We start from the raw sequence: 24,777 nt of genomic DNA on the forward strand, positions 1-24,777 counted from the left end.
CTGTTACCCACAATGAGGAAAGAAAAAACAGGAACCTAGAGGGTGGCCTGACCAAAAGGCCTGAGGCTTGGTGGCTTTGCGCACCTGATTTTCTGGCCCTCTGAGTAGCTATACGGTTGATTTAATTTACTTAGAACCCATCAAGAATTAAAGCAAGAACCTGGTGAACTTCTTTTTCAATACTCTGTTGTCAATAGCCTGGTCTCTAGAGCAGTTGAAATAGAGCGGAAAACTATCCTCATTTAAGGCCTCAACTACTATTTCAGTTTTTTTTTTTTTTTTTCCTTTTTGAAGTCTGTGAATTTCTAGATGATTTGAACTATGCTTGAAGGAAATCTATGCTGACTCATGAACTTGAGCAGAAAGCAAATCTTCTAGTCAAATATGAGCTTATGTTAGCAGATTAAAAAAAAGGAGAGAGATTGTAATCAAAGGAAAATCAAAACACAGTTTAGATTATCTGAGATGAAGATATAATGTCCTAAAACTAAAAAAAGAATCCCAGACTTGTTAGCTTTCAGAATAATTAAAATGGAAGAGCAGACAAAAAGATGTTCTACAGGAAAAAAACCCAAAAAAGCCCAAACCCCTAAATGGTTATTTTCACTGAACATTTGATATATTGCAGGTCCAAAAACACAGATCACAGGAAATATATGCTTCACCTGCCAAAATCATTACAAATATTCTTTGAGAGTAAGAAGAATCCACCCCTTCAATAAAACCAAGAGATTTTTAACACCCTACAAAGAACATTATACTTCCCCCACAAAGATTATTACTCTAACCCTACAAAAATATTTGTATCACCTTAAATACAGTATCACTCTCACCATACTGAGGATCCTCCTCACATCGAAGACCGGGGGAGAAGACGTGGGATGACAGGACCCGCCATTTGGAAAACGGACCACGGAGTGGGCAGCAGTTACGAGCTGTCCTGCCTCCAGGACACACTCCTATTTTGCTGACCACAGGTGCTGCTCCATCCCCTGAAACACTCATTATTAGAGTCAGGGCACATCAGAGCAGATACCACACATAGGACAGTCCCTGGATTTCACCAACTGCAGTTCTGCTGGACATTGGCAGACTTTATTTGAAAAACGGGTATTAATGAAGTGGGGAGGCTGAAACTCTTAACTGTTCCAAAGCGGGCTGGGCAGGTCCCGGGGGTGTGACTGCCAGAGGAGGGCACTTCGGTGCTCTCCCACATTTCATTTTCCTTGTTAATTTCTCATGTTACTATTGTTTTATTTCATGACAGGGGAATTTCTTAAAGTCATGTGGAAACCTGAATGATGATCGTGCTGCAGGGGGAATGGCAGACACGATGTGGTCTGGGAATTTTTAAAATTAGCTCTTCAACTGTTTTGAAACAAAAGGGTCATTGTTCATTTTTGAAATAGATCTTTTTTTTTTTTCTTTCTTTCTTCCTTTTAAGATCCAGGATGTGCTGTTTATTTTTTATGACCATCAGAAAACGCTAGCCAGAAATTCTGAAATCTTTCATTTGAAAGACTTCTTTCTAAGCACAGGTGATAATTTAAGGGGCCAAAAGCCCAATGGGGCAAAAATATCTGAAATGAAAGAAAAGGTATGAATGATATGGTTATAAATTAAATTCAAAATTGGGATAAGTACCATGATCAAAAGCCCAAGAGAACTTCTAATATTATAGTACTTAAATTACTCAGGACTAAGGCATATGTGGTGGCATAAGACATAATAAGAAAGTAAACACGGATATGCTTTTGTCTGATCCAGCAACTTTCATGTCCCGACTCACGGGTCACCAGGTGTTCCTCATCCCTCATCTTGGTTCTGGTGATGGCATCCACGCTTTGGTGCGGGACAAGAGGACTGTTCCAAGGGTCAGAAAACTTGGTTCTGGCCCCAGGTCTAGAAACCTGCGGGAACTTGAGGAAGTGACTAAAGTTTTGGCTCTGGTTTCCTTCTCTTTCAATGACATTAGCGGTTTAATGATTCCTAGGCTCTTCCATCTCCACAGTCTATAATTGTATAAAATATCCTTTGGTCGCACTAAGATTAATTGCTATGATGCTTTGGAAAAATCATTTGACATCTCCATGTTTCTGTAAATTAGATCAATAATGCCTGGCCTGCCTGGTTTGTAACATGGCTGCAAGGAATAAAGGGGGAAATATATAGGGATAAGCCTAGTGAACCATGGAAGCTTTGTCAGTATTAACATTATTTTTCATTTGAGTTAGTAGTCATTGGAAATCCCAATACGTGGCAGTTGTGAATAACATCTGTCCTCTATCAATAGCCTTTTTTTTAAGCTTATTTATTTTTCTTCGTAATCTCTACCTCCAATGTGAGACTTGAACTCATGACCCCAAGATCAAGAGTCTCACATTCCTCTGACTGAGCCAGCCAGATGCCCCTAATATCAATAAGTTTTTATTTTTATTTATTTTTAAGCTTATTTATTTATTTGACAGAGAGAGAGAAAGAGAGAGCGAGAGAGAGAGGAAAAGAGCAAACACAAGCAGGGGAATGGCAGGAAGGGAGGAAGCAGGCTCCCCGCTCAGCAAGGAACCTGATGTGGGGCTCGATCCCAGGACCCCAGGATCATACCTGAGCCGAAGGTAGTGGCCTAACCGACTGAGCCACCCAGGCCCCTATCAATAGCTTTTTAAAAGCCAAACTCTTGAAGCTATGGGATGAAAGATACAGAGAGACTTCCTAACTCATTGGAAGATCAATTCTCCCTCCATGTTCTGCATATGCGTCCTAAACAAAACAGGCTGAAGTTTGCCTTCATGACACTGTGAAATTCTTAAGGTATCACTATTTTTAATCAAGTGAGAAAGTGAAGATAAAGTACATTTTTTAACATTTATTTTTCTCCCTTTTCATAAACATAACATTCATGTAGAGGCATTTTGACCTTTGGAGACAAAGGACCACAGATGGGTCCAATTGTGTGTGGAGGGAGGGAATGGTAAGACTAAGTAAGAACCATCTTTTTTTTTTTAGCTCAGAGTGTAGGTTAGAAACTGTAGTTTGGAAGAAGATGATGTTTATGGCAATGGAATAATTGGATTAAAAAAAAAAAAGCAGCCGAGCAAACATCTGACCATTCCTGTGAGGATCAAAAGATACCAGTTCACTGGTCTCCTCACTACCACCGTATCCTCTTTCCAAAACTCCTTTGTTGGTTGTCCTCAGCACCCCCAGGTAATAACCGAGACAACAGAGGAATTTCCTTATTTCCTAAGAAGGGGCCAAAAATATCTTCAGACAAGGAACAGGAAGCATAAAAATAACCCTCAGAGGAGTATCAATTGTTTGGAGATTTCGAGCTCCTGATCATTCGGCAGGCTGCTTCGGAGGAGCCAGCAGGTCAGGGGCTCTGCACAAGCAGCAGGCTGGCCGGCCCCGAGGCAGGTGTGTGCACCATTGGGCAGCGGCATAGGAGACAGGGATGGGAACAAGATTTGGGGCAACATTTTGGAGAACTGTCATGCTTTGGAATATCAGTGTGGGACCCCTCAGCCAAGGGATTCTCAAACATGTTAGAGTAGCGGTCTCCTTTTTGTTCCCTGTGAAATATCGTGTGGAATTCAACCATAAAACAGATTAAAAAAAAAAGATTATCCGGCTGAAGGAAGCAAAGCCCCAACTTCCTTTCCCCCAAATTATACCCAGGGCATTTTGGTAAAGCCTCAGCTTGAAAGTCACTGTTGGAGTAGGTCTTACGTTAAAACGTCTCCACAGAGATTTTCTTTCCCTGATGTAATGCATCTCTACAAACATGAGCAGCACCTCTGACTTCCCTCTCACTCTTGCTCTCCAAACATACAGCAAACATTCATCTTCATAGAATCTCTGCAATGACCCCAGCATCTATTCTGTCCTTTTCGGACTACAGCCGCCATTCAAATCCAGGCCCTTCTCGCTCTCTCCTGGATAATTACCAACGCACAACAAAGGCGATTCTGACTCCAGACTCTCAGCTGCCTCCTGTCCAATGTATCCAATAGCCTATTTCCAGATTAATGTCGATCTGGAAGCACAACTCTCATGGATTTTCTTTTCTACTCTTCAATCTTCAATGGCTCCCTATTGTGTAGTCCTACCAGCTGAGACTCTATGTCTTTCTAGAAGAAACCCATGTCTTTTGTCTTTACTCATCCTGTGCCCTCCCCTTGAATTTCCCTCAGTTTTAAGATTTAACTCAAAGACCAGCTCTCCCATGATGTCACCTGTGAGTTTCCCACCAGGAATGATTCTTTCTTCTATACCCTTGAAGAGTTTTTGTAACGTATCAGTTTTGCTGTATTACACTACTGGTGTACTTGTTTCATCTCTTCGACTGTGTTTTATTTGTCTTGGTGACATACATGGTACTCAATGAAGTAGCAGGAACTTTTCTAAAAATAAGAGAGCCAAGATATTGAGGCTGATCAATCAAAGGTCCTTGGACACGTAAGGCATGCAGGATGGCAATATAGAGCCTGACATACTATTTCTTTATTTCAAAATATCTACTTAACATTAATTATGACACACTCATAAGACATGTACAACTAATACGAAATGGGAAATTTTTGTGTGTGTTTATGCTTTTGGCTGAAGGTAATACTGATTATCTTATTTTATCAGAAGCTCTCTTTTGAAGTTATTAAGTAATTTGTCCCATTAACAATGAGTTATTGCTTAGCACACTTCACTTGGTAGGTGTTGTGGACTCAATTATGTCTCCTGCAAAGTCCTATGTTGATGCTCTAATGCCCAATGTGACTCTGTGTAGAGATAGGGCCCATTGGAAGGTAATAAAAGTTTATCTAAGGTCTTAAGGGTAAGGCCTGACAGACTGGTGCCTTTATGCAAGAGGAAGACACCCTAGAGAGCTCTCTCCCTCTCTGCACATCCACAGAATAAAGGGCAGGCGAGACACCAGAGAAAAGGTGGCCACTTGTGAACTAGGAAGAGAGGATTTACCATAAACTAATCCTGATGGCCGCTTGATCTTGGACTTCTGGCCTCCAGAGCTGTGAGAAAATAAGTTTCTATTATGTAAGCCTTCTAGTCCATGGTATTTTGTTATGGCAGCTCTAGAAATCTAATACAACAGACAACCTATTTCAAAACATGAGGCCAGAGGAATAGGAGAAAGAGTAGACATTCTTGAGTATGAAAATTTGGGGGGACACTAATGTTGTACCTTCCGTTCTCCCAGGGTAACAATGCATTTCCCGTGACTACTAATACAGCTCTTCTCCTAGTCCAGGAGGGCAGAGACCACCAGGGTCTGTTCCAGATGGACCCGTCCGTAGCTTGATGGTGTTCTCAGCACTTGGTTCTTAAACGTTTCATGTTGAATGAATAACTCCCTTTTTTCAGACATGTTGTTTTCTAGGAAAGGAGTTAATAGCCCATGTTTCTTTTAGGTCTGATTTGAATCCTTTCTGTTGCTAAACTCCTTTTTAATATTGCCATTTATAATGAAAATTTTTAAAAGGTAAACTGTTTCTAAACCTTCACTTGGTTTTCTATGACTGACATAGTTCTTCTAATCATTTCCTCCAAGGTCCTGCTTTTACCACATTTTGGTTTCTTGCCTTATCCTTCTACCGAGTTCTTTTCAGTTGTAGATCTGCAAGGTAAACTCAGGATCTCACTGAAATGATTGATGCTTCACATAGCTGGTGAAACATGAAAACATACATATTCAGAAATTATGTCAATTTTTATTTCTATTATGTCCAAAGAAGAACCTCTCATTGTTACTGAAGTGATGATGTCAGTTTACTTTCTAACTAAAAAAAAAAAAAAAAAAAAATCCAAAATATACACATATCAGTAATTTAAGTATTCTTTATAGACCGGGCATTCCTGGATGATGCTGGGACCCTTCTTAATTGAGCTGCTGTCTGTACTCTGAGATTTAGAAACACTGACGTCAGAAGGTCGGTATAGGATAAAGATGGTGAATTTGGAGTCAGATTCTAAGCTGTGATCTGGAACAAGTTAATCAACTTCTAGGTGACTCAGTTTCCCTGTGTGTCAAATGGTACAAATGGTAGTGTCTTCTTCCTTACGTTATGAGGAATAAATGAATTAATAATACACATAAAATGCCTCAAACAATGCCTAGGACACAGTAAGTGCTAATCAAATGCTTAAGAGTTAAAGCTAAAAGAATCTTTGAAATCAGCCAGCTAGCTGTCATGAAGGGGTTCATGGCTTTTATAAAACATCCCCCCTCGGGGCTGAGGCATGCATTGAGGAGATCAGGATTCTTCTAGGAGGAGGCAGATGCCCCGTCTGATACAGGAGAGACACAGAGCCCTTCTCAAGAGCCCTTCCCTGCAGATCTTACTCCCTGTAGGAAAGGATCTGCTGGAGCATTAGTCTTGACAATTTTCATTTTGTGGAACTAGCTCTACCGTGTCTCTGAACAGCATCTTTCTAGCCTACGACAAAGACCACACTTCTCACTCCCTGAAGACACATTATCCTGAATTAGAAAGCTTCCCTTATCATCAAGGGAAACATTACAATTCCACTATTTCCTGAAGAGTCTGAGCAACACCCTATTTTGAAACAGATGACACAACAAGTAAATTCTTCCCCTGCCTCCCCTCCCTTTCCCTCAAGGATAAAGAGTCTCCAGGGTCCCGTTTCTAGGCTAAGGGTGTCGGGAAGTAGGCAACCTTCCCTATCAGTTCATAAAACCCTTTCCTGAACACCTAATGGTGTGTGGGCCACGGTTTCAGCTTCTCCGCATTCCCAGAAACAGCCCTTGGCTTTGAACTTGTTTTTTATTCTATAGGGCAGCGTTTCAGGGCAGGGGCTACCTGTGTGGGCTGTGAGCCCTCTTCCTAGCCTCACGCAGCCCTGTTCTGGGTTTCTATTTTAGGCCTCCCCGTAGTTACATGAAAAAAGCTTCCCTTTTCTGGATTCTCAATTTCCTCTAAGTCCATTAAAATTCAAGCCCAGCTGCCTTTGAGAGGCTCCACATCTCCTACCTTCATGTGCACAGGAACAACCTGGGGGTCTGGTGAAAATGCGGGTTCTGATTCTGGGGTGCAACTTAGAGTCGGCAGCCCCAAGGCCAGGCTCCGTGGCCTGACGCCGCCTTCCTCGGGCCACACTTTGGGTTATAGTGATCTGGATGCCTGTTCCCCCTCCAGACCCCTCTTCCCTGAAGCCAGCCACCACGAGGGTGTTTACCCACCACGGTCCCTCACACCCTGGTGATTCTGACTTTCAGAAAGGTCCCTGAAAATATTTGCTTCCAAAGGTCACGTTCTGCCCGGCCTGGAGCAGGTTATCAAATCAGGCTTCCTCTTTACCTGATGGTGAAGACTCGGTCAACAGCTATGCTATGCACCAGTGACCCAGTGATTTCAGCTGATGTTTACAACGAATCAAGAGTCCATCGCCAACTTTCCTTTCCTTTGGCACTGAGTGAAAATACATTGTCCTCTCTGGACTTAGTCACGTGTCCCTTAACTGTTACAAGATGCGAGGACATAGGCCTCCCCTCCCCCTTCTCCATGTCCCTTGTTTCTTCCAATGTCATCCTTCCTGTGTCTCTGTGTAGAGTTTCAGTTTAGGGTCATCCTGAAGGGTCTGGATGGGGCAGGTGGCAGCACGCAGGAACCTAGGTGTGGGGGACCACTGGCATTCATTGGACCTCGGTATGTCACCTTGGAAAGTCTCATGACTGACTGCGGCTGGGCTGGTGCTCTGTCCTGCGGCCACTCTTAGACCCACACATGTTGTTGTTAGGAAGCAGGAGAAAGACCCACCAAAGCCTCCCTACCCCCACCCCCAGATCAGGACCCTGTGTTTCCCTCAGGCTCTAGGCTTCTCAGACTTAGGGTTCTAACTAGGACAGCCATTGTGACTCTGAGTGATTTTTTGCTTAAGCCAGCTTCCTCTCAAGTAGCATAAGTTCTGATCTATTTATGAGATAATTCTAGAATTTTGTTGTTAGAAATGACCTTGTTTTTGTTTGCTTATTTTGATTTACTTTTTTTTAACTGTAGACATTGAGGACCCAGGAGGTGAAGGGACTTGTCCAGGTTCCTCTGACTGGTAAAGGTGAGGTGATCTGGTTGTTGGTGGTACGGCCAAGAAGCAGAATAGTTGGTTCCAGACTTACATTCCAGGACTGATCCCACTACACTGAATTCCATGAGACTCTCCTACAGACCATTTCTCTTATAAATAGAAACCACAAAGAGTAAAGTGAACAATAGTATATTAGAAGCAAACAATTTTTCTCTTAAAGATATGCATATCTTTAAGATATATATAGATATATATGATATACATATATATATCAAGTCTATTGAAACAATTTCAAAGAGTATAAGGCTGGAAGTCAGAGACAGAGCTCCTGCCACTGCTGCTAATGAATGAGCTTTTTATCCTCAACCGCCTCTCACCCGAGACTCCGCTTCCTTATCTCCAAAGTGAGAAAGCCGAATCTCTAAATTCTCTTGCTAGCTCTAACGTTCTATGATCTCTTTGATATTTACGGTTTGCACCGCAAGGTAGAATAGAGTTATCCATCCAATAATAAACACCACTGGCTCTGCATTCACACAGGCCTCCTTTATGCTGAATTCTGGGCTGCAGTAGGGGCTTCCGGGCTTGTCTCTTATAGCTGGAATTGCACGGTGTCTCCTGGCATTGATCATGACAGACAACAGTTCCAAGGGAACAATACAGGATGAGGCAATTATTCATGCACCGCAAACACTGGCTCATCTCCAGGCATTCAGACTCTGTTCAGTCTCCAAATAACACGCGTTTGGCACCTCACCTGTGCCCGGGAATTGACAGATTCACAGATGACAGAATCACTCTGCCGCTCCCAGGACTCATGGCCTGTCAGCAGGAAGAGAGGTTACATTTAGGGCACTCTTAGTTTGTCAAATCATATCACTGTTCCTTAAGGGGGAAACATACCCTGTGTGGCCTTGAAGCTTGAAAGGCATCGCGGAATAACTACTGTGGAAGAAGAGTCCAGCCACAGTTTTAAGCCACGGATCCCCAATGTGTGCTCTGGCTCTTGCTGTCATTCTAGAGGGTTTCATAGCCCTAGTGTCCCACGGTCTGAGGCTCATCAGGCATTTCTCTTGCCTTCTGCCAGAGTCTCTAGTACACATTCCTTTGGTTTTACAGAGCTGTGTGTAGTGCAGAAGGACACGTTGCAGTTCACTATGTAAACAGACAACATGACTGCATGTACCCGGTCACCTCTGAGGCCAGTTTTACTGAAGACATCTCTGATCTCTAGACTCCCTAATTTCCTTTAAAGTAATCATGCCACTTCAACTAATGGAGGGCATGATTTCAAAATAAACACACATGCACAAAGCCTACACTGCATGCAAGGGTCCTTTTAGCTGGAGTATATGACGTGCATTACTGGTATGGTCTGCGAGAGATCTGTGCCCATGCAGCTGTTGGTGGTATGAGATCTCTCCGGCACATCAGTTCTCAGGGAGCCATTAATGTAGGTACTCCACTCCACTTAGGTAAGCACTGAATCTTTAGCTTCTTCCAAAACACAACACACAAACTAAGAAAGTCCTGGAAGTGAAGAGAGGGTCAAATTGCATATTACTCAAAATATGTCTGACCACTCCTCTCTTCTCTTTTTGGAAAACAGAATTTATTTCCTTACGTATTTTTTTTTTCTTTATGCAGGGGATTTGGGCTTGAATATGGACGTTTTCCCACTACCATTCAACCTTGGAATGCTATTTTCCCCAAATTTCTCATGATAAAAAGACTCAGATTCAGAGCTGAGCTGCTGGCAGCTGAATTTCATTAAGACTTTGATGGGAAACTTAAGTTGGAATTACAAACATCTGTGGCTAAGCTTCCCCTTAGTAAACCATTTCCCAGAATTTAACTTTACCACATTAGGAGCAAAAAAGAAAACAGTTGAAAACAGAATGCTTCTCTCCAGCAAATGCTGGTAGATATTTAAATATACTTCTCTGTGGTCACTACATCTCAACGAACCAGCAGATTTACTGGTTCCAGAAAACAAAAAAGTAATTGTTTGGAAATGCCAACTTTTGGAACTCAATAATGTACTGGTAGTCTGATTTTAATGGTTTCTAATCAATCAAATGCCTCAAAATTATGTCTGGTCATCATTGTATTTATATGGTTACTTGGAGCAAGGAAAAACCCAAAAGGAGAGAAGTGTTTTTAGCATTACATATTTCAAAAACTGATGACAAATCAGATTTGAGAATTTAATGGTGAAAGAAAAAAAAAAAAGACCTTGTCATAGCAATGATGGGGTTTTTGTTTAGCTTTGAGGGGGCTTTAGAAAAACTCATTCATTTCTCTTTACTGCTCAGATCATCCTATCACTGATGAAAGGTTATGTTAATTTTATTTAAATTATTTATTTAATTTTTTTCTTAAAAAATTTTTTTTTATTATGCTATGTTAGTCACCATATGAAAGGGTATGTTTACAGAATCATTAGGGATACAAAAATTACAAAAGTTAAACTACAGTCTCCTTCTCCAGTGTTGGATAATCAGCACGTTTGTAAGGAAAAGCTAGAAGTAATCAAATTTAGATAAAGAAGCACAAATTTAGATAAAAACAAACTGATAAAACAACTCTTAACTTGCAGATAGGTAAAAATAGTGGAAGAAAAGAAGTGAGGACAGAGGTGCCAAAGAGACAGGGAACGAAGGCAGACTTTGGGAGACAGCTCACACATTTTACTTTAACAGTCTTGCAAGGCAAATACATTTCTGTTCATTCGACAATCAAACAAGCTGAGCCTCTGAAGGATGGACTAATTTGTTCAGTCAAACAGCTAGAGGTAGTGGAGTTGAATTCATAGCACATCTGTCTGGCTAGACGCCCACATTGTACCTTTGATGAAAGGTGAATTTCAAATGTTGGTAAGCAGAGACTGCAAATAAACAGCCCTTGGGCTGAATGGGGCCATCAGATGTACATCCCACAAGGTATTTAAAAAAAAAAAAATTGAGTCAGCAGTTTTACCTAAGAATCCAGATTCCGTTTTATCTTGGGAAAAAAAAAAAAAAAACAACCCCCCCCCAAAAAAACAAACAAAATAACAAAATAACAGAAGACCTGGCAACATAGAGGTGGCTGTCTTTCTGGATGAGACAACCCTTCTCCTGTTCCTTTGGCCTTAGTCAATCCCAGGGTGTGTTCCTTTCACTGCCCAATAATGTTTTTCTTGGTCTCTATAAGAATCCAAGTTTTAGTTTTTTTCCTGAACCATATGATCAGTGTTTCCACTTCTGGGTATACACCCCAAAAAACGGAAAGCAGAAACCCAAAACAAGTATGTGTACACCAATGGATAGAGCGACACTATTCACAGAAGCTGAAAGCTAGAAGCAACCCAAATGTCCCTCAACAGATAAATGGGTGAGCAAAGTGTGATCTGTACATAAGGTAGAGAATTCTTCAGCCTTAAAAAGTAATGAAATTTAGGACACACACTACAACACGGATGAACCTTAAAGACATGATGGTAAGTGAAATAAGCCAGGCACAAAAGAACAAATATTGTAGGTTCCACCTACACAAAGTATCTATTATTGTAATATTCATAGAAACAGAAAGTGCCATGATGGTTGCCAGGGTCTGGGGAAGAGGGTATGGGGAGTTATTGTTTAATGGGTATTGAGTTTCAGTTTAGGAAGATGAAAAAGTATTTGAGATGTATGGTGGTAATGATTGCATAACAGTGTGAAAGTACCTAACGCCGCTTAAAAATAGTTAAAATGAAAAGTTTATGTTATAGATATTTTACCACAATAAAACAAACAAACAAACAAACAAACAAGCAAAACTTATGGTTAAATCCAAGAACTCTGGAACTACGGCAAATGGAATTTATTTTCCAGCTTTTTTATAAAAATTCTGTAAGATAGGCCATATATTCCTGTAGGTGGTGCTGTTCTGAATTCTCTCCCTATTAATTTAAATCAGGAGCTTCTAATGTAGACGAGCATCATGTAGAGGAAACACACTAGAATATACTTATAAAAGGAAAATGGAATACAAGAAAACTCTAGAGTTAAAAAAAAATCTAGAAGGGAGACTCAGGGATACACTGGAAAAAGAGAATGGGATTTGGAAACCTTGGACAAGGTACTAAACCATCTCCAAACCTTAATTCGGTCATCTATAAAATGGGTATAAATTTCACTAATGAGTATTACAAAAGATAATACATGTAGTTTTATGGGACATTGTAGAAATCAGGAACATTTTTTTGTCTTTCCTATATGAGTAATTTAAAAAGTAGCTATCAGACTGCTCCAGAAAAGGAAGTTATCTCAGTTCTTTGGTAATCCTAAAATTTTATGCAACATACACTACTCATCTAGCAAGCATTGCACAAATAGTCTTTGAATGGCATTTTAATATATCTTTATTTTAAGAAATTCCCAAAATGTTTACTGAAATTATGCCTACAGATAGTTCTAGTTACTTTTTTCCTAGATACTCTTGTACAGATGAATTACTTTTATAAACTCCTTACTAGCTGTGGCACTTACCAGGTAGCATACCTGGGCAAATGCTCTGTGCCTCAGTTTCCATGTTTGCAAAATAAAACAGTAACTATACAAGTCCCATTGAGTTGTTAGCAGGTTTTAAAACAACATAACTCATGGAGAAAGCTTAGACTGGTGTATGGCACTTGGGAAATACTCAATGAGCGTGTGCCACAAGCCGTGCTATTATTATTACTACTGCCACTACTATATTTAGTCCTTCTAAAATAATGTTTCCCAGGAACCTTCTTTGGTATTTGGTGAGTAGGCGACTATGTCCTACTGATCTGACTCAAGAGTAATCTTTTTCCCCATTACCCCCATGGCCTTCTGCTTCTAGCCAATCTTACAGATTATTAACTCCTTCTGCTTTATAGAGTGGCTGTGTACATATTTTTCTTTCTATGATTGCTTCCTCCCTGATGGTAGGGAGATGACTCTGCCTTCTTTCTGCCCTTCCCAGTGCCTACTTTTTGCTCTGTACGGGGTAGGGCTCCAAACCTGCTTGTTGGATGATACTGAGTGAAGGGATTAATGGCTGCACGTGGGGGTTCACGTTGCCTAAGTGCACCGTTGAACCCCAGTATAGAATGATGACCCAGGCCAGTGACTTAATGTGATTCAATGGGGCCATTTTTCTTTACTTTTCTTTCTTTCTTCCTGCCTTCCTTTTTTTTTTTTTTTTTTTTAGATTTTATTTATTTATTTGACAGAGAGATCACAAGTAGGCAGAGAGGCAGGCAGAGAGGGAGGGGGAAGCAGGCTTCCCACCGAGCAGAGAGCCCGATGTGGGGCTCGATCCCAGGACCCTGAGATCATGACCTGAGCCAAAGGCAGAGGATTAACCCACTGAGCCACCCAGGCACCCAATGGGGCCATTTTTCAATGTAAGAGCCCAAGATAAGGAAAAGGAATGAAGATAGTCAAAGAGATCTAAGCTGCCTTTTAATAAACATAGAGCAATCCTTTCGTGGCAAGGCACTCATTATATTGGAGCACAGGAAAATGTACCAGCAATAAAAAAAGTCTAGAAGACAAGTTACTCAGAATGAGTCTAGTTCATAGTGCTTTTTAAAAGCCAGCAAGTAAGTGTGTCCAGGGCAGAGTACCTTTGCATATGCGGTGCATGAGGCATTGATTTTCTCCTAGCGCAGCTAACAACAACAAATCCCAGTCAGGTTACCAGGAGGTAAATTCCCGTTTTCCTCTCTGAGAGAAGTTCATTCAATATTGTCATTTATTTGCCTTAATTTCTCAATTATCTCCCAAAGGCAGTAACAACACTTGATCCCCCCACCCCCACTCTGCTGAGTCTCTGTGTGGGACTTCTTCCCAGCCACACAGTGGCAACCTCTAACCTCGTGTTCTTGACCTTATGTAATGCCTGCTTCTTTTTGACAGACAGGACTGTCCTTCCTGCCAAGGACTTTCTGACACCCTCTCCTTGGGGACTGTTCTGTCTCCATCCCTGTACCCCCTCCAGTTCTTTTGCATATCCCTATTGGTTAAGAGGACTTTTGCCTAGTTTTACTTGCTAGAGTGGGTATGATAAAATCAAAATTTTCTTTTCTTAAATGTAAAATATTAGAATAGTGAATATGCTTTTTTGAAAGTACCCAGTTTCCCCTTTGCCCACCCCCCCACCTACTGAGAATCATTGTTTTTGCCATAAACTCAGCAATAATGGACTCAGGAAATTGTTTATAAAAAATCAGAAGGTGGGAAAATCCTACCCATTAGCACAAAGTTACTGGTCGGTGCTACTCTCTTCAAACTCTTTGCATCCTGGGGGATGTTTGGGCTTGAGAAGGAAAGGAGGGACCTTCTTTCTTGGTCGGCCAGTGTTCCTCATTCTTTTATTCAGTGTGCATTTGAAGTCTTTGATTCCCTGACTCACAGTGGGCACCGCAGTGCAGGAAACCGGGGTCCGTGTTCAGAGCTGAGTAACCAGGGGTGGGGAGGGCACAAATCTTGCTGTTGAGGAGCTTGGGAGAGCCTTTGGAGGGCCATCAGCCAAGCACCTCCCACTGCCCCATGCTTGCCTTAGTATTTTTCTTCCTTCACTTTGAAGGAACATTGAAGAATAACCATTCATATAAATCCAAGTCAAATAACATAAATGTATTTTTAGAATGTCCCTCCATCTACATCTCGAACCTCCCACGAATATTGTGTCATATGTGTCCATGGTCTCGTTCTCTCCCTGTCTATAGATGTAAATACAGTCTCCTGAACCAATTCAGTAAACTGGCTCTACTAAGTTATTACATTCCAGAACGTATGTGGTTTATGGTCTCCTTATTGGCTATAAAGAGCATGGGAAATCTAAATGCTGGGGCACTGGCATCGCCATGGGACCGCAGGCTAACTGGAGGTATTATGTGAAACTATGCAGTGGGAACATAATTACTCCAATCCCACCCTTTTTACTTCATATACTTTGACCCTTCTGGAATGACTAATAGCTTCTTTCTGTTTTCCTAAACCAAAAGCCTCAACTGGCATTCTGGACCTATTAGACTCTGACAGTATTACAAATTTAACCCACTATAGGACATTCTTTCTGGTTGGAAAGATATAGACAAGCAGAGACAAAGTAATATTAAGTAAAATAGTGCCATAAAAATAATGTTCTGAGAAATATTCCCAAATAAGGGTTTCTTTTAATCATCTGCATAGTTTATGCTAATAGTAACACTCAGAATGTATAAAGCATTTATGCTATACCAAGTACTGTATTAAGCATTCTTTCTGTATATATTTTAGCTAATTTCTACAGTAACCTTAGGAAGTGTGAAGTAGGCATGAATACTTTCTCTAAGCCTCAGCTTCTTTCTCTGTTATTTGGGCATCTGTACTTTGCTTCAGCTAAGGAGGAGGTAATTTGGAACTTGAACTTGGGACCACCAGAGTGCAAAGCCTGCCACCCGAAACACTCTGCTGTGCAGCCTTCCTATTATTTCACTGAGCATATAAGTACATAAGAAATCACTCAGGGTCTCCACAATAATTTAAGTTTCCCTGAAAATCAAATAATTATTGTCTTACTTTTTGTGGTTTGAGTGTTGCAAAAAGTTATATGTGTCCATCTCTTTAAAATTAGCAGGTAAAAATACAGAATGCCTAGGTAAGTCTGAATTTCAGATAAATAATAAATAATTTTTTTTACTGTAAATATATCCTGCACAGTATTTGAGACATATACAAAAAATCTATTTGTTGCTATCTGAAATTCAAATTTAATTAGATGTCTTGTATTTTATCTTAATACAAGGGCAACCCTACTCTCGGGCATTTCATTCTGAGACTCTCCGTGCTCAAAGCAACAGGTGGAAATAATGCTTCCCTGGGGGGGGGTTAATCCCCAGCCTGTGGAGTTTGGTGACTCTCCTGGTCTGGTTTCTCCCCACTCCTGGGAGTACAAAGCTGAGCAGAGGCCTGTCCCCCTCTTTCACATAGAGGTTACTTTTAGCACTGCAGTGGGAGGTTGGTAAGTTCTGGCCCTACCTCCCCTCCCTCTTTTTGGGGGGGGTATGGGTGTGGCTTACTCCTGGAGAAGGACCATCTTCATGCACCTTCTTTTGGTAATAATAATTAAGAACTACCGTTCAACTAACCATTAGTAGGATTAATAGCAATAATCTAGACTTCAGTTCTTGTTAGAAATGGTGTCAATCAACATGACTGCTTTGGTTCTATAGCTGCTAGAACCATAGCTATAGTGTGTGTGTGTGTGCGTGCGTGTGTGTGTGTGTGTGTGTGTGTGTGTGATGTTAGGTCCACTGCTCCTTCCTTTCCCATGAACTTAGGTGACTTCATTTTCCTCCTACTTAGCATCTCCCACGCACTGGACATGCTCTTGTCCATTTTGGCTCAGGGGACTCTTAAATCACTTAGTCTGGATTCATTCTTTACCCAATTTCTACATTTTGGTTGTGCTTTCAACATAAAAACTATTACAAGGTATTCAAACAGCAGCTCTTTGCATAACCATATCATCAGTATCATATCCTGATCATTTTAACTTTTGGCATGGGGCTTGATTTTCATCACAACTTCTCGCTTCTGGAATATAATGGCTCCCGTCTATTTCAAGTATCAGCTCTGCAGTTTCCCAACAGATTCTGTAGTATCCCAACACCCTCAGCCACTCGCTCACTCTCCCCCGTGGCAGAGAACCTTCTGTTTGATTTATGCCAAAAGGATTGGTCCGCAGTATTGTTTCTATTGTCCCAACATCACAGAGGAGCAGGAAGCCAGGGACAGAGCACACGCGTTAGGAGCTGTGGCTTGACAAAAATGACTCTCCTGGCACATGCGAGTGGCAGAGTCACAGAAGTGCCACTGCCGCCTCAGGTGAGAGTCTAAGCAGCCCCACTCCGAGGACACAGGACACATGCACTTCTGCTAGTTTCAACAGTGACATGTTCCAAGGCCTCAACTCGCAATGCAGGACGTCCCTATCCAACTGAACCAAGTAAAACTCTTCAAGTTTCGCAACCGACCTGGTGCAGGTGAAGCTCCCAAGGCGGATGGGGGAGGGGGGGAAGAGGAGGGGAGAGACAGGGACGGGAGAGTGGCGCCCGCAGACCGCGGCGCGCAGGTGCCGCGGCAGGGTGACAAGGGCAGGGACACTGTACCTTGGCAGCAGGCGGCAGGCTTCCGGGAGCCACGCGGGGCTCGCTGGTCTCGGGCGGGTCTTGTCTGCCGACCGCTGAGCTCCCTTCAATGTCAAAAGGAAAAGCGTGGTCGTTCCCGGCCGCGGCGGCGGCGCAGGCAGCGCCCCAGAGGAGCCACAGCGGCAGGACTGAGCCCCGGGCTGAGCTCACAGCCATCACTCCGCTGACATCCAGCAGGACCTGCCTGGGACTCGGCGGCGGCTTGTCCTCGTCGGTCCCCCCCGCACCGTGGGGCGGCGGTGCCTCGCTTGCCCTTCCTTCCCGGCCTCCGCCGTGTCCAGATGCGGGAAGTCAAGGCGGCCCGGGGAGCAACTTTGTCAAGAACGGAGAGCGAGCGCGCAGCCCGAGTCCCTCTTCCCCACTTCTCCCTCCTCTTTTCCTTCTTCCCCCTCCGTTTGCCTCTCTCACTTTCTCTCTCGCTTTCTCTCTCCCCAGAGGCTCCGGCTGAAGGGCGTATAGATGGACGAAGCTTAAGGCTGAGCATCAAAAGGCAGACGGGGTTGGGGAGAGCCCCGCCGGCCACCTCCTGTCCCGGGCGGGTGGGGACTGAGGGCTGCGCTGTCCTGCCTTCCTCCTCACATCCATTCGCACCACTCCCTTTTCACCTTCCACTTCTAGGCCCTCCCACTCCAACTGGCATTTCACACACCGAGCTCTGGGCCTTTCCCTGGCCTGCCCTCCCCCTCCTCTCCCAGTTTGGAGCCTCTCCAAGGGACCCCGGGAATATTCAGCTTTTGTGATTGCTTCCTCACATCTCTTATTTCTTTAGTCACGGTGCCCCATGTCTTATCTGTATTTATCTAGATCTCTTACGTGGCCCCCTAGTTTACAAGGAAGTGAGTGGGAAAGGGATTCCAGGGGCTGGAGCCAGAAGGAGGCAATCTCACTGGGATGGCAGAGGGGGAGGGCACCCACTTTCTTGAGCAAGGATTTTCATTTTCTAAAGATGGAATGCTTCACTCTTTGAGCTGTCTTCATTGAGACTGGCTGGCCACGGTCTTCCTCCTGACAGTCCTCACCCAGGGGGCTTGGGAGAAGAGTATCTTTTACTGCAGCGCTGGAAAATGACTTCATTACGCAAATGCATGAACTTTTATTTACAAAGAACATCTTGTTTTCATCCTAAAGAGGTGCTTTGTGAGGGCTCCGGAACAAGGCTTGCAGTGTATGAGCCTGTCAAATATACTGCCCACAGCCCCGGCCTCTTCCTCTAGGCCTGTAATCTCATGCCTACTACATCTGTGTGAGTCATGAAACCTTTCTTAGACTTTGGGCCAAGTTGGCTACAGTTGTGCTGGGGGTGCCCCTGTGGCTGGGTCAGTGGTCGCTGCGGCTGATAGGTACCTTGGCTTACTTTGGCTTCGTAATGGAGCTTAAAACCTTCCCAGAAGACCCAAACATGGCTTACAAAGGATTAGATGAAGCAACCATAAAATGATACCCAAGTCTCTAGATGTTTGAAATTATCCATAATCATGCAATAAAGCATCTTCATGAAACCTAATCATTAGCTCTGTTTTATAGGACAGAAGTTACTTTATCTAAGAAAAAAACCCACTCATTTGTTTTGTACCAAATATATGTCAGATACTTTATGTATGTTATTTTGCAGACTCACAGATTCCTGGAAAAGAGGAAAATTATTTCCTTTTAACCAAAAAAAAAAAAAAAAAAAAAAAAAGGAGGAGGAGGTTCTGAGAGACTAGGATAAGACATTTGCCCAACCTTACACAACTGGTAGAAAGCTAAGCTAAGGTTTGTACGGGGACATAACAGATAACAAAACTGTCTTTTACATCTACACCACACTAAACTCACAAAATAAAGGACACAAATTCAGAGTAGGAGAGAAATTCCCATTTTTAAGTACTTTCTATCTGCCAAAACGTTTGCATAAATTATCTCATTTAATGTCATCATTGCTATAATCCCACAAGATAGGTATCATTACATACATTTGGTAATGGGAAAGTGGTGAAAGTGCTACTATTTGATGCTAAGATCACTGACTCTTTTCAAAGATATTTTTCTTTATTTGAGAGAGAGAGAACACAAACTGGGAAGAGGGGCAGAGGAAGAGTGAGAAGTTGATCCTCCCTTCCTTGCCGCTGAACAGAGAGCCTGATGTGGGACCTTGGGATCATGACCTGAGCCAAAGGCAGACGCTTAACCTACTGAGCCACCCAGATGCCCCAAAGTCATTGATTTTGAACAATAAAATGATATGAGACAAAAGTGCCTAACCTGGTAGAACCACAAAGTTCTCATATATTCTCAAGTATTTGTAACGTTTTCATTTTAAGATATACAGATAGTATTGGGATAAACCAGTAAGCTAAACTATGATCGTCAGCAACATACACTGGATTACGCACTAAATTAAGTGAAAGTACCTAAAAATACCTAAAAATACTAAAGTAAGTGAAAGTACCTAAAAAAGTTTGGTTGGTCCTTGAAGAGAGTGATGTTGGGAGGCAAGATGGCTAGGGTCTAAGAGGAAAAAATGTTGTTCAATTATCTTCGCCCATCCTCTCTTGAAAAAACTTTAAGTAATAATAAAATAATAATAATAGCAGTAATATCACATTCTGACTTCAGAGAAAGACCTCTTCAGTACACAAAAATTGTTCACATTTGTTTTCTGAAGGATTATGTCCTGTTCTTCACTAACTGTCAATCAGTCACACACTTTGTGTTTGACTTGGGTCTCTTCTCTTTACGCACAACGCCGTGTTCAGGTTCTGGGAAAGGCCTGAGTAGTAGGGGTGAGAGTGTATTTGTCCAAGACCCACGAAATTTGATTACTGATTAAATATGTACTTCCAATCTTTCCTCCTCATCTTCTTTTTGTGGATACTGTTATTTTTGAGGCTAAAGGCATAATACACAAGAGTATGGATTTTGTACAAAATAAAATAAGATTTAAATCACGGGTCTGTTTACAGCTCTGGGAGCTTGGCACACACGTCGTCTCTCTGGATGTTAGTTTCCTCATCTGTAAAGCAAAAGGGGTCAATGATGCGTCTTTCACTGAATTACTATGAATCGTAAATGAAATAATGTTGGTAAAGTATGAATACAGCCTGGCGCATAGTCATAGACTATTTAACTATACTCTATTTCAAAGTCTTAAAAAAGAACAGAATAACTATTTTTAAAGAGGAAAAATAACCATGTTTATTTATCCTGAGGCTTGGGTAACCTCACATTTGCTGAGAATAGCCATTCACATTTCTGGCTGCCGTGTAGGCCTTCTTCATATTAAACGCGTATGCGGCGGTCATGGATGAGGGAGCCATAGGGCAGGGCAGGCAAGACGAGAGCATGGCTGACTGTTGCACAGAAAGTTAGGAGGGAGTAGAACAGAGGGACTCATCTCCTCACTGAAGGGCCACCTACAGACCATCAAAATCCGGAGTGTGGGAGGATTTTACTCCTGCTACAATGACAGACTGACAACAGACAGAGTGTCCTCAGTGTGGCGGCTTTCTTATCATGACCCTTCCTTGCACTCGTCTCCTGAGACTGGAGTTGGCGTTGGCCAAATACTTTCAGGTTCATTATCTCCCTGGGGAACCCCACCTGCCCCGTGATCAAAGGAGTGCTGCTCCGTAATCCCTGATGCTCAGAAGAGAGCACATTGGGAGGCGAACAGGTTAAATGGCAAGGACATAAAGCCAGTTCATGAGCAGGATGAGGGCCCCACACCTTCCCACTTCCAGACCAATGCTTTCTCAACTACACCCAACTATTTTTAGTGCTGGCAGCAGCAGATCTGGTGGCTTGGAGGATTTATCAAAAGAATGTTCTGGAATTCCCTTCTGAGTCCCCCAGTGGGTGCACTTATCAGCAGATGAGTATCAGGTCTGCCCCCTCCTTTCAGCACTTGTTGGGCCTGTCCACAGCATCCGAGGATCCAGCAAGGGTGTTGTTAATGCATCCCATATGCCCTTCTGTAAATAGAAAGTCACGTCAGATGCTATTTCGGATTTTTAGGCACTAATCTTGGACATAATTAGACAGGATTGTTGTGGGACTGTGTACTAGTGATAATTTTGTGATGAGGTTGGTTAGAGAAGCAAGGGCGAGCTATCACCTGCCATGAGGTCTCTGACAGTCAAGTGGCAGGAAGGAAAGGTGGAGAGTGGTGTCTCTTTTCTGCTGATACCCCTCTCCTCTCAGGCTGTGCTTCTCCTCTGTGGATGACTCTGGTGGGAGTCCAGCCACATGAGGAGGAGCGAGAACATGAAAGCTAGGAGAGTGTGGGGACTTCTAAAAGCCATTCCTCCTCCCATTTGTTTTGTCAGACTTTTGTTCAGGATGTGGACAGCCTGTGCTAGCTATGCTTCCTCTCTGGGCTATGACACTTATCACAGCCTCATTTGGCTTTTAGCATGTGCTTTCTACATCCTTTCCATCCATCCATCTATCCATCCATCCATCCATCCATCCATCCTTTATTTAGTTACTCATGAGCTCTTGTATTCACTTATTTACTCTGCGTTTGTTGAACACTTCAGAATGGCAGGTTACATGCTGAAGGAAGGATGATTAAAAAAAATATTCTAACTCTGAAGGAATTAAGAGTCCACGGAGGTGCACTGTAAGTCAACCCTGTAAGGAATGCAAAGTGGTTAACAGGAATTCAAAGACAAAGTCCAGATGAGCTGCTAATAAACTAAACAGAGCAAGGCCTTTCCGGGGACTCTACTGGCTGGAAGAAGGGGGCAACCTTGCTGAGTCCTCCGTGATGAGAGGAAGGAAATCTGCCTTTTGCAGAGGAGCCATCATATCAGAGACTTGCGGCCACAGGACAGGTGAGAGAGTCATGGGATTCTGAAGGCTCCTTGCGTGCCTGTTCAGGGCACATAGTCTTTGCCTTTAGGGCCTGGGACAGCCTGAGGGAGAAGAAAGCTTCCCAGCCTGCTCTGGTCTTTCAGCTTTTCCTCTGTCCAAGCCCCAGGCTACATGGGGGTCTTCTCTCCTGCCAGTCTGAACACTGAAGAGCTTGTCACAGTCCCATGGAGGTCCTGAACAAAAGCCTGAGGAAACCCATGGGAGGAAGAACAACTTCTTTTAAGCTAACAAAATGTTTACATTCCATTGTGGTGAGAACTTAACAAGAGGTAGACCCTCTTCACTGGTTTTGAAATGTACAATAACAATATTGTTATGTATAGGTACAATGACCCATGGCGGGAAGAACAACACTTAGAAGTCCCCATGGTCGCCTGGCTCTCTTGCTTTCGCTCCTCCTCACATGGCTGGACTCCCACCAGAGTCATCCACAGAGGAGAAGCATAGCCTGAGAGGAGGGGGTGTCAGCAGAAAAGAGACACCACTCTCCACCTTTTCTTCTTGCCACTTGACTGTCAGAGACCTCAGGGCAGGTGATAGCTCGCCCTTACTTCTCTGATCAACCTCAGCACAAAACTGTCATCACCTTTTAAATTTTAAGTGAAGAAATTGAAGCCCAAGAATGACATAATCATGGTTGCATTTGAAAAATTTAAAATGTAGCAGTTGTAATTGTAGTCAAATTGAAAATTACAGATAGCAAAAAAAGAAGATATAGTGGTCACCAGGAATCACAACATTCTAGGGTAAAGATTTAAAACACTGGAAATGTTTGGGAGTAAATACCTTCAGACTTCTATTGCATCCATATCAATTTTTTTTTTGCATCTGTACCATGTTTTTAAATATTTTATGCATTCTATTTGATATATATTTTGTACGTGCATGAAATGTATTTTATATATCCTACTTTTTCATACAAAACCAAATCAAAATGGGGCACCTGGATGTCTCAGTCAGTTGAGCCTCTGACTCTTGATTTTGGCTCAGGTCATGATCTTAGGGTGGTGAAATCTAGCCTTGCACTGAGCTCCATGCTCAGCAGGGAATCTGCTTGAGATTCTCTCTCTCCCTCTCCCTTTACCCCTCCCCTCATTCATGCACTGTTTTTCTCTCTCTCTCTGCAATAAATAAATAAATCTTAGGAAAAAAAAAGAACAAAAACAAAAAGGAATCACAATGTGCATAGTATTTTTAAGCTTTTCCTCCACTGAGTTCACTGTAACCTCAGTATGTTACTGTGAGAAACTCATGGTGTTCAGATTTGCATGTGGGGAGGATTCTCAGGGACAGATGGGACCTTGACTAGAGGGCCTCACTAGGAGACCAATAGGAGGCTGGGAAACCCTTTCTTCTCACACTGGCTCTGTAAGCCCTTAGGACAGGGATCCTACAGTGAAGAGGAGGGCCTGGATTGCACTGGGGAATGATAATAGCGATGAGAACATCCTGATCCTAGTGGTGTAGCCTGATGGAGAAACAGGGGAAACCAGCAGATGGAGAGAGAATGGTCCTAACAAAGATTATTGACCACCTTGACTGTGGCCAGCGCTTAGGTCCACCAGGATAATTACTTTATCAGGCTAAGGGGAAGTGATCATTGTTTGGTGGTAAAGTAATCAACTGAGAACAGGGGTGTCAACATCCATTATATCAGTGATGAGATCAATATAAAACAGGAGCTCCTGGGACTGGATAATGGAATGATACAATTAAGGAGAATTGGGCAACATTCAATAGAAGAGACCCAAGACACTGGATTCTTATATCCTTGCACCCATTCCAACCCAAGCACCACAAAAGGAAGAGAAGTTTCCTTAAGAGAAGGATTGCTGTCACCATGGTGGGTATATAAGCAGGGCGGGAGTTAAAATGTGTTCTAACCTACTTTGTATAAGCAGTGGCAGAAATGGGTCTTTAAGAGTCTAACTCAAAAGCTCTCTGCAATCTAGCTCTGTATCCCTTGCGTTGTCTTCTAGAAAATGCATGCTGGATGTGTTCACCTTGGGAAATCAACTGGTTTTGGAAAAAAATGTCAGAACTGAGCATAACCATAATAAATGTCTCAAATTTGCACTGTGCTTTACAGTTTGGAATTAAAGTACAGTTATTGCTTCTCTAACAAGTGAGAAATTGATCTGGCTCTAAAAGTTCAAATGTACAGATTCAGACCTTTAGGAGAGTCTCAAGTCATTGTCCACCATATCTGTTAGGTGGTCGATCTATAGCTCCTGAATATTTAGCATTCTAAGATTTATTCATCATCCATTCACTCAACAAATATTTTGCAATGTCTACTTGGTAATTGGCACTTTTCTCAGCCCTGAGGAGAGGGCAGAGTAGAAATCAGACAAAAATTTCTGCCTTCATGAAGTTTACATTCTAATTGAGGCAAGCGTAGGAGAGAGAGAGAGAATAAACAATCAAGCAAGAGGAATATGTATACATGGAATACAGTGTGTCAAATGGAAAGTGCTGTGGGGAAAAAGGTTGTGGAGGATGGAAAGCTTGCTTGCCTTGTTGAGGAAGAGGCAAGAATAAAATGATGGAGGCAGAGTAGTTGGAAATAGTCTCAAAGGTAAGGGGCTGTGGGGGATGGATTATGTAGGAACATCAAGACAATTATAAAAACTTTGGCCCTGAGGGAGATGGGAAATATTAGAGGGTTCTGTGCA

The 24,777-nt window shown here is 42.6% G+C and overlaps 1 protein-coding gene across 2 annotated transcripts in view; it reads right to left on the reverse strand.

The window, feature by feature from the left end:
• LAMA4 (laminin subunit alpha 4) overlaps nt 1-17,563 on the reverse strand; it is a 144,318-nt gene extending 126,755 nt beyond the window's left edge. For both annotated transcript variants that reach the window (XM_032858354.1, XM_032858353.1), the window contains exon 1: nt 17,207-17,563. In XM_032858354.1, coding sequence (XP_032714245.1) covers nt 17,207-17,401 — 195 coding nt within the window. In that variant the 5' untranslated portion in view covers nt 17,402-17,563. The remainder of the gene's footprint in view (nt 1-17,206) is intronic.
• Nucleotides 17,564-24,777: the final 7,214 nt, after the last annotated feature.

This window comes from Lontra canadensis, unplaced genomic scaffold, assembly GCF_010015895.1.
Source record: "Lontra canadensis isolate GAN:19392208 unplaced genomic scaffold, GSC_riverotter_1.0 scaffold14, whole genome shotgun sequence".
NCBI lineage: Eukaryota > Metazoa > Chordata > Mammalia > Carnivora > Mustelidae > Lontra > Lontra canadensis.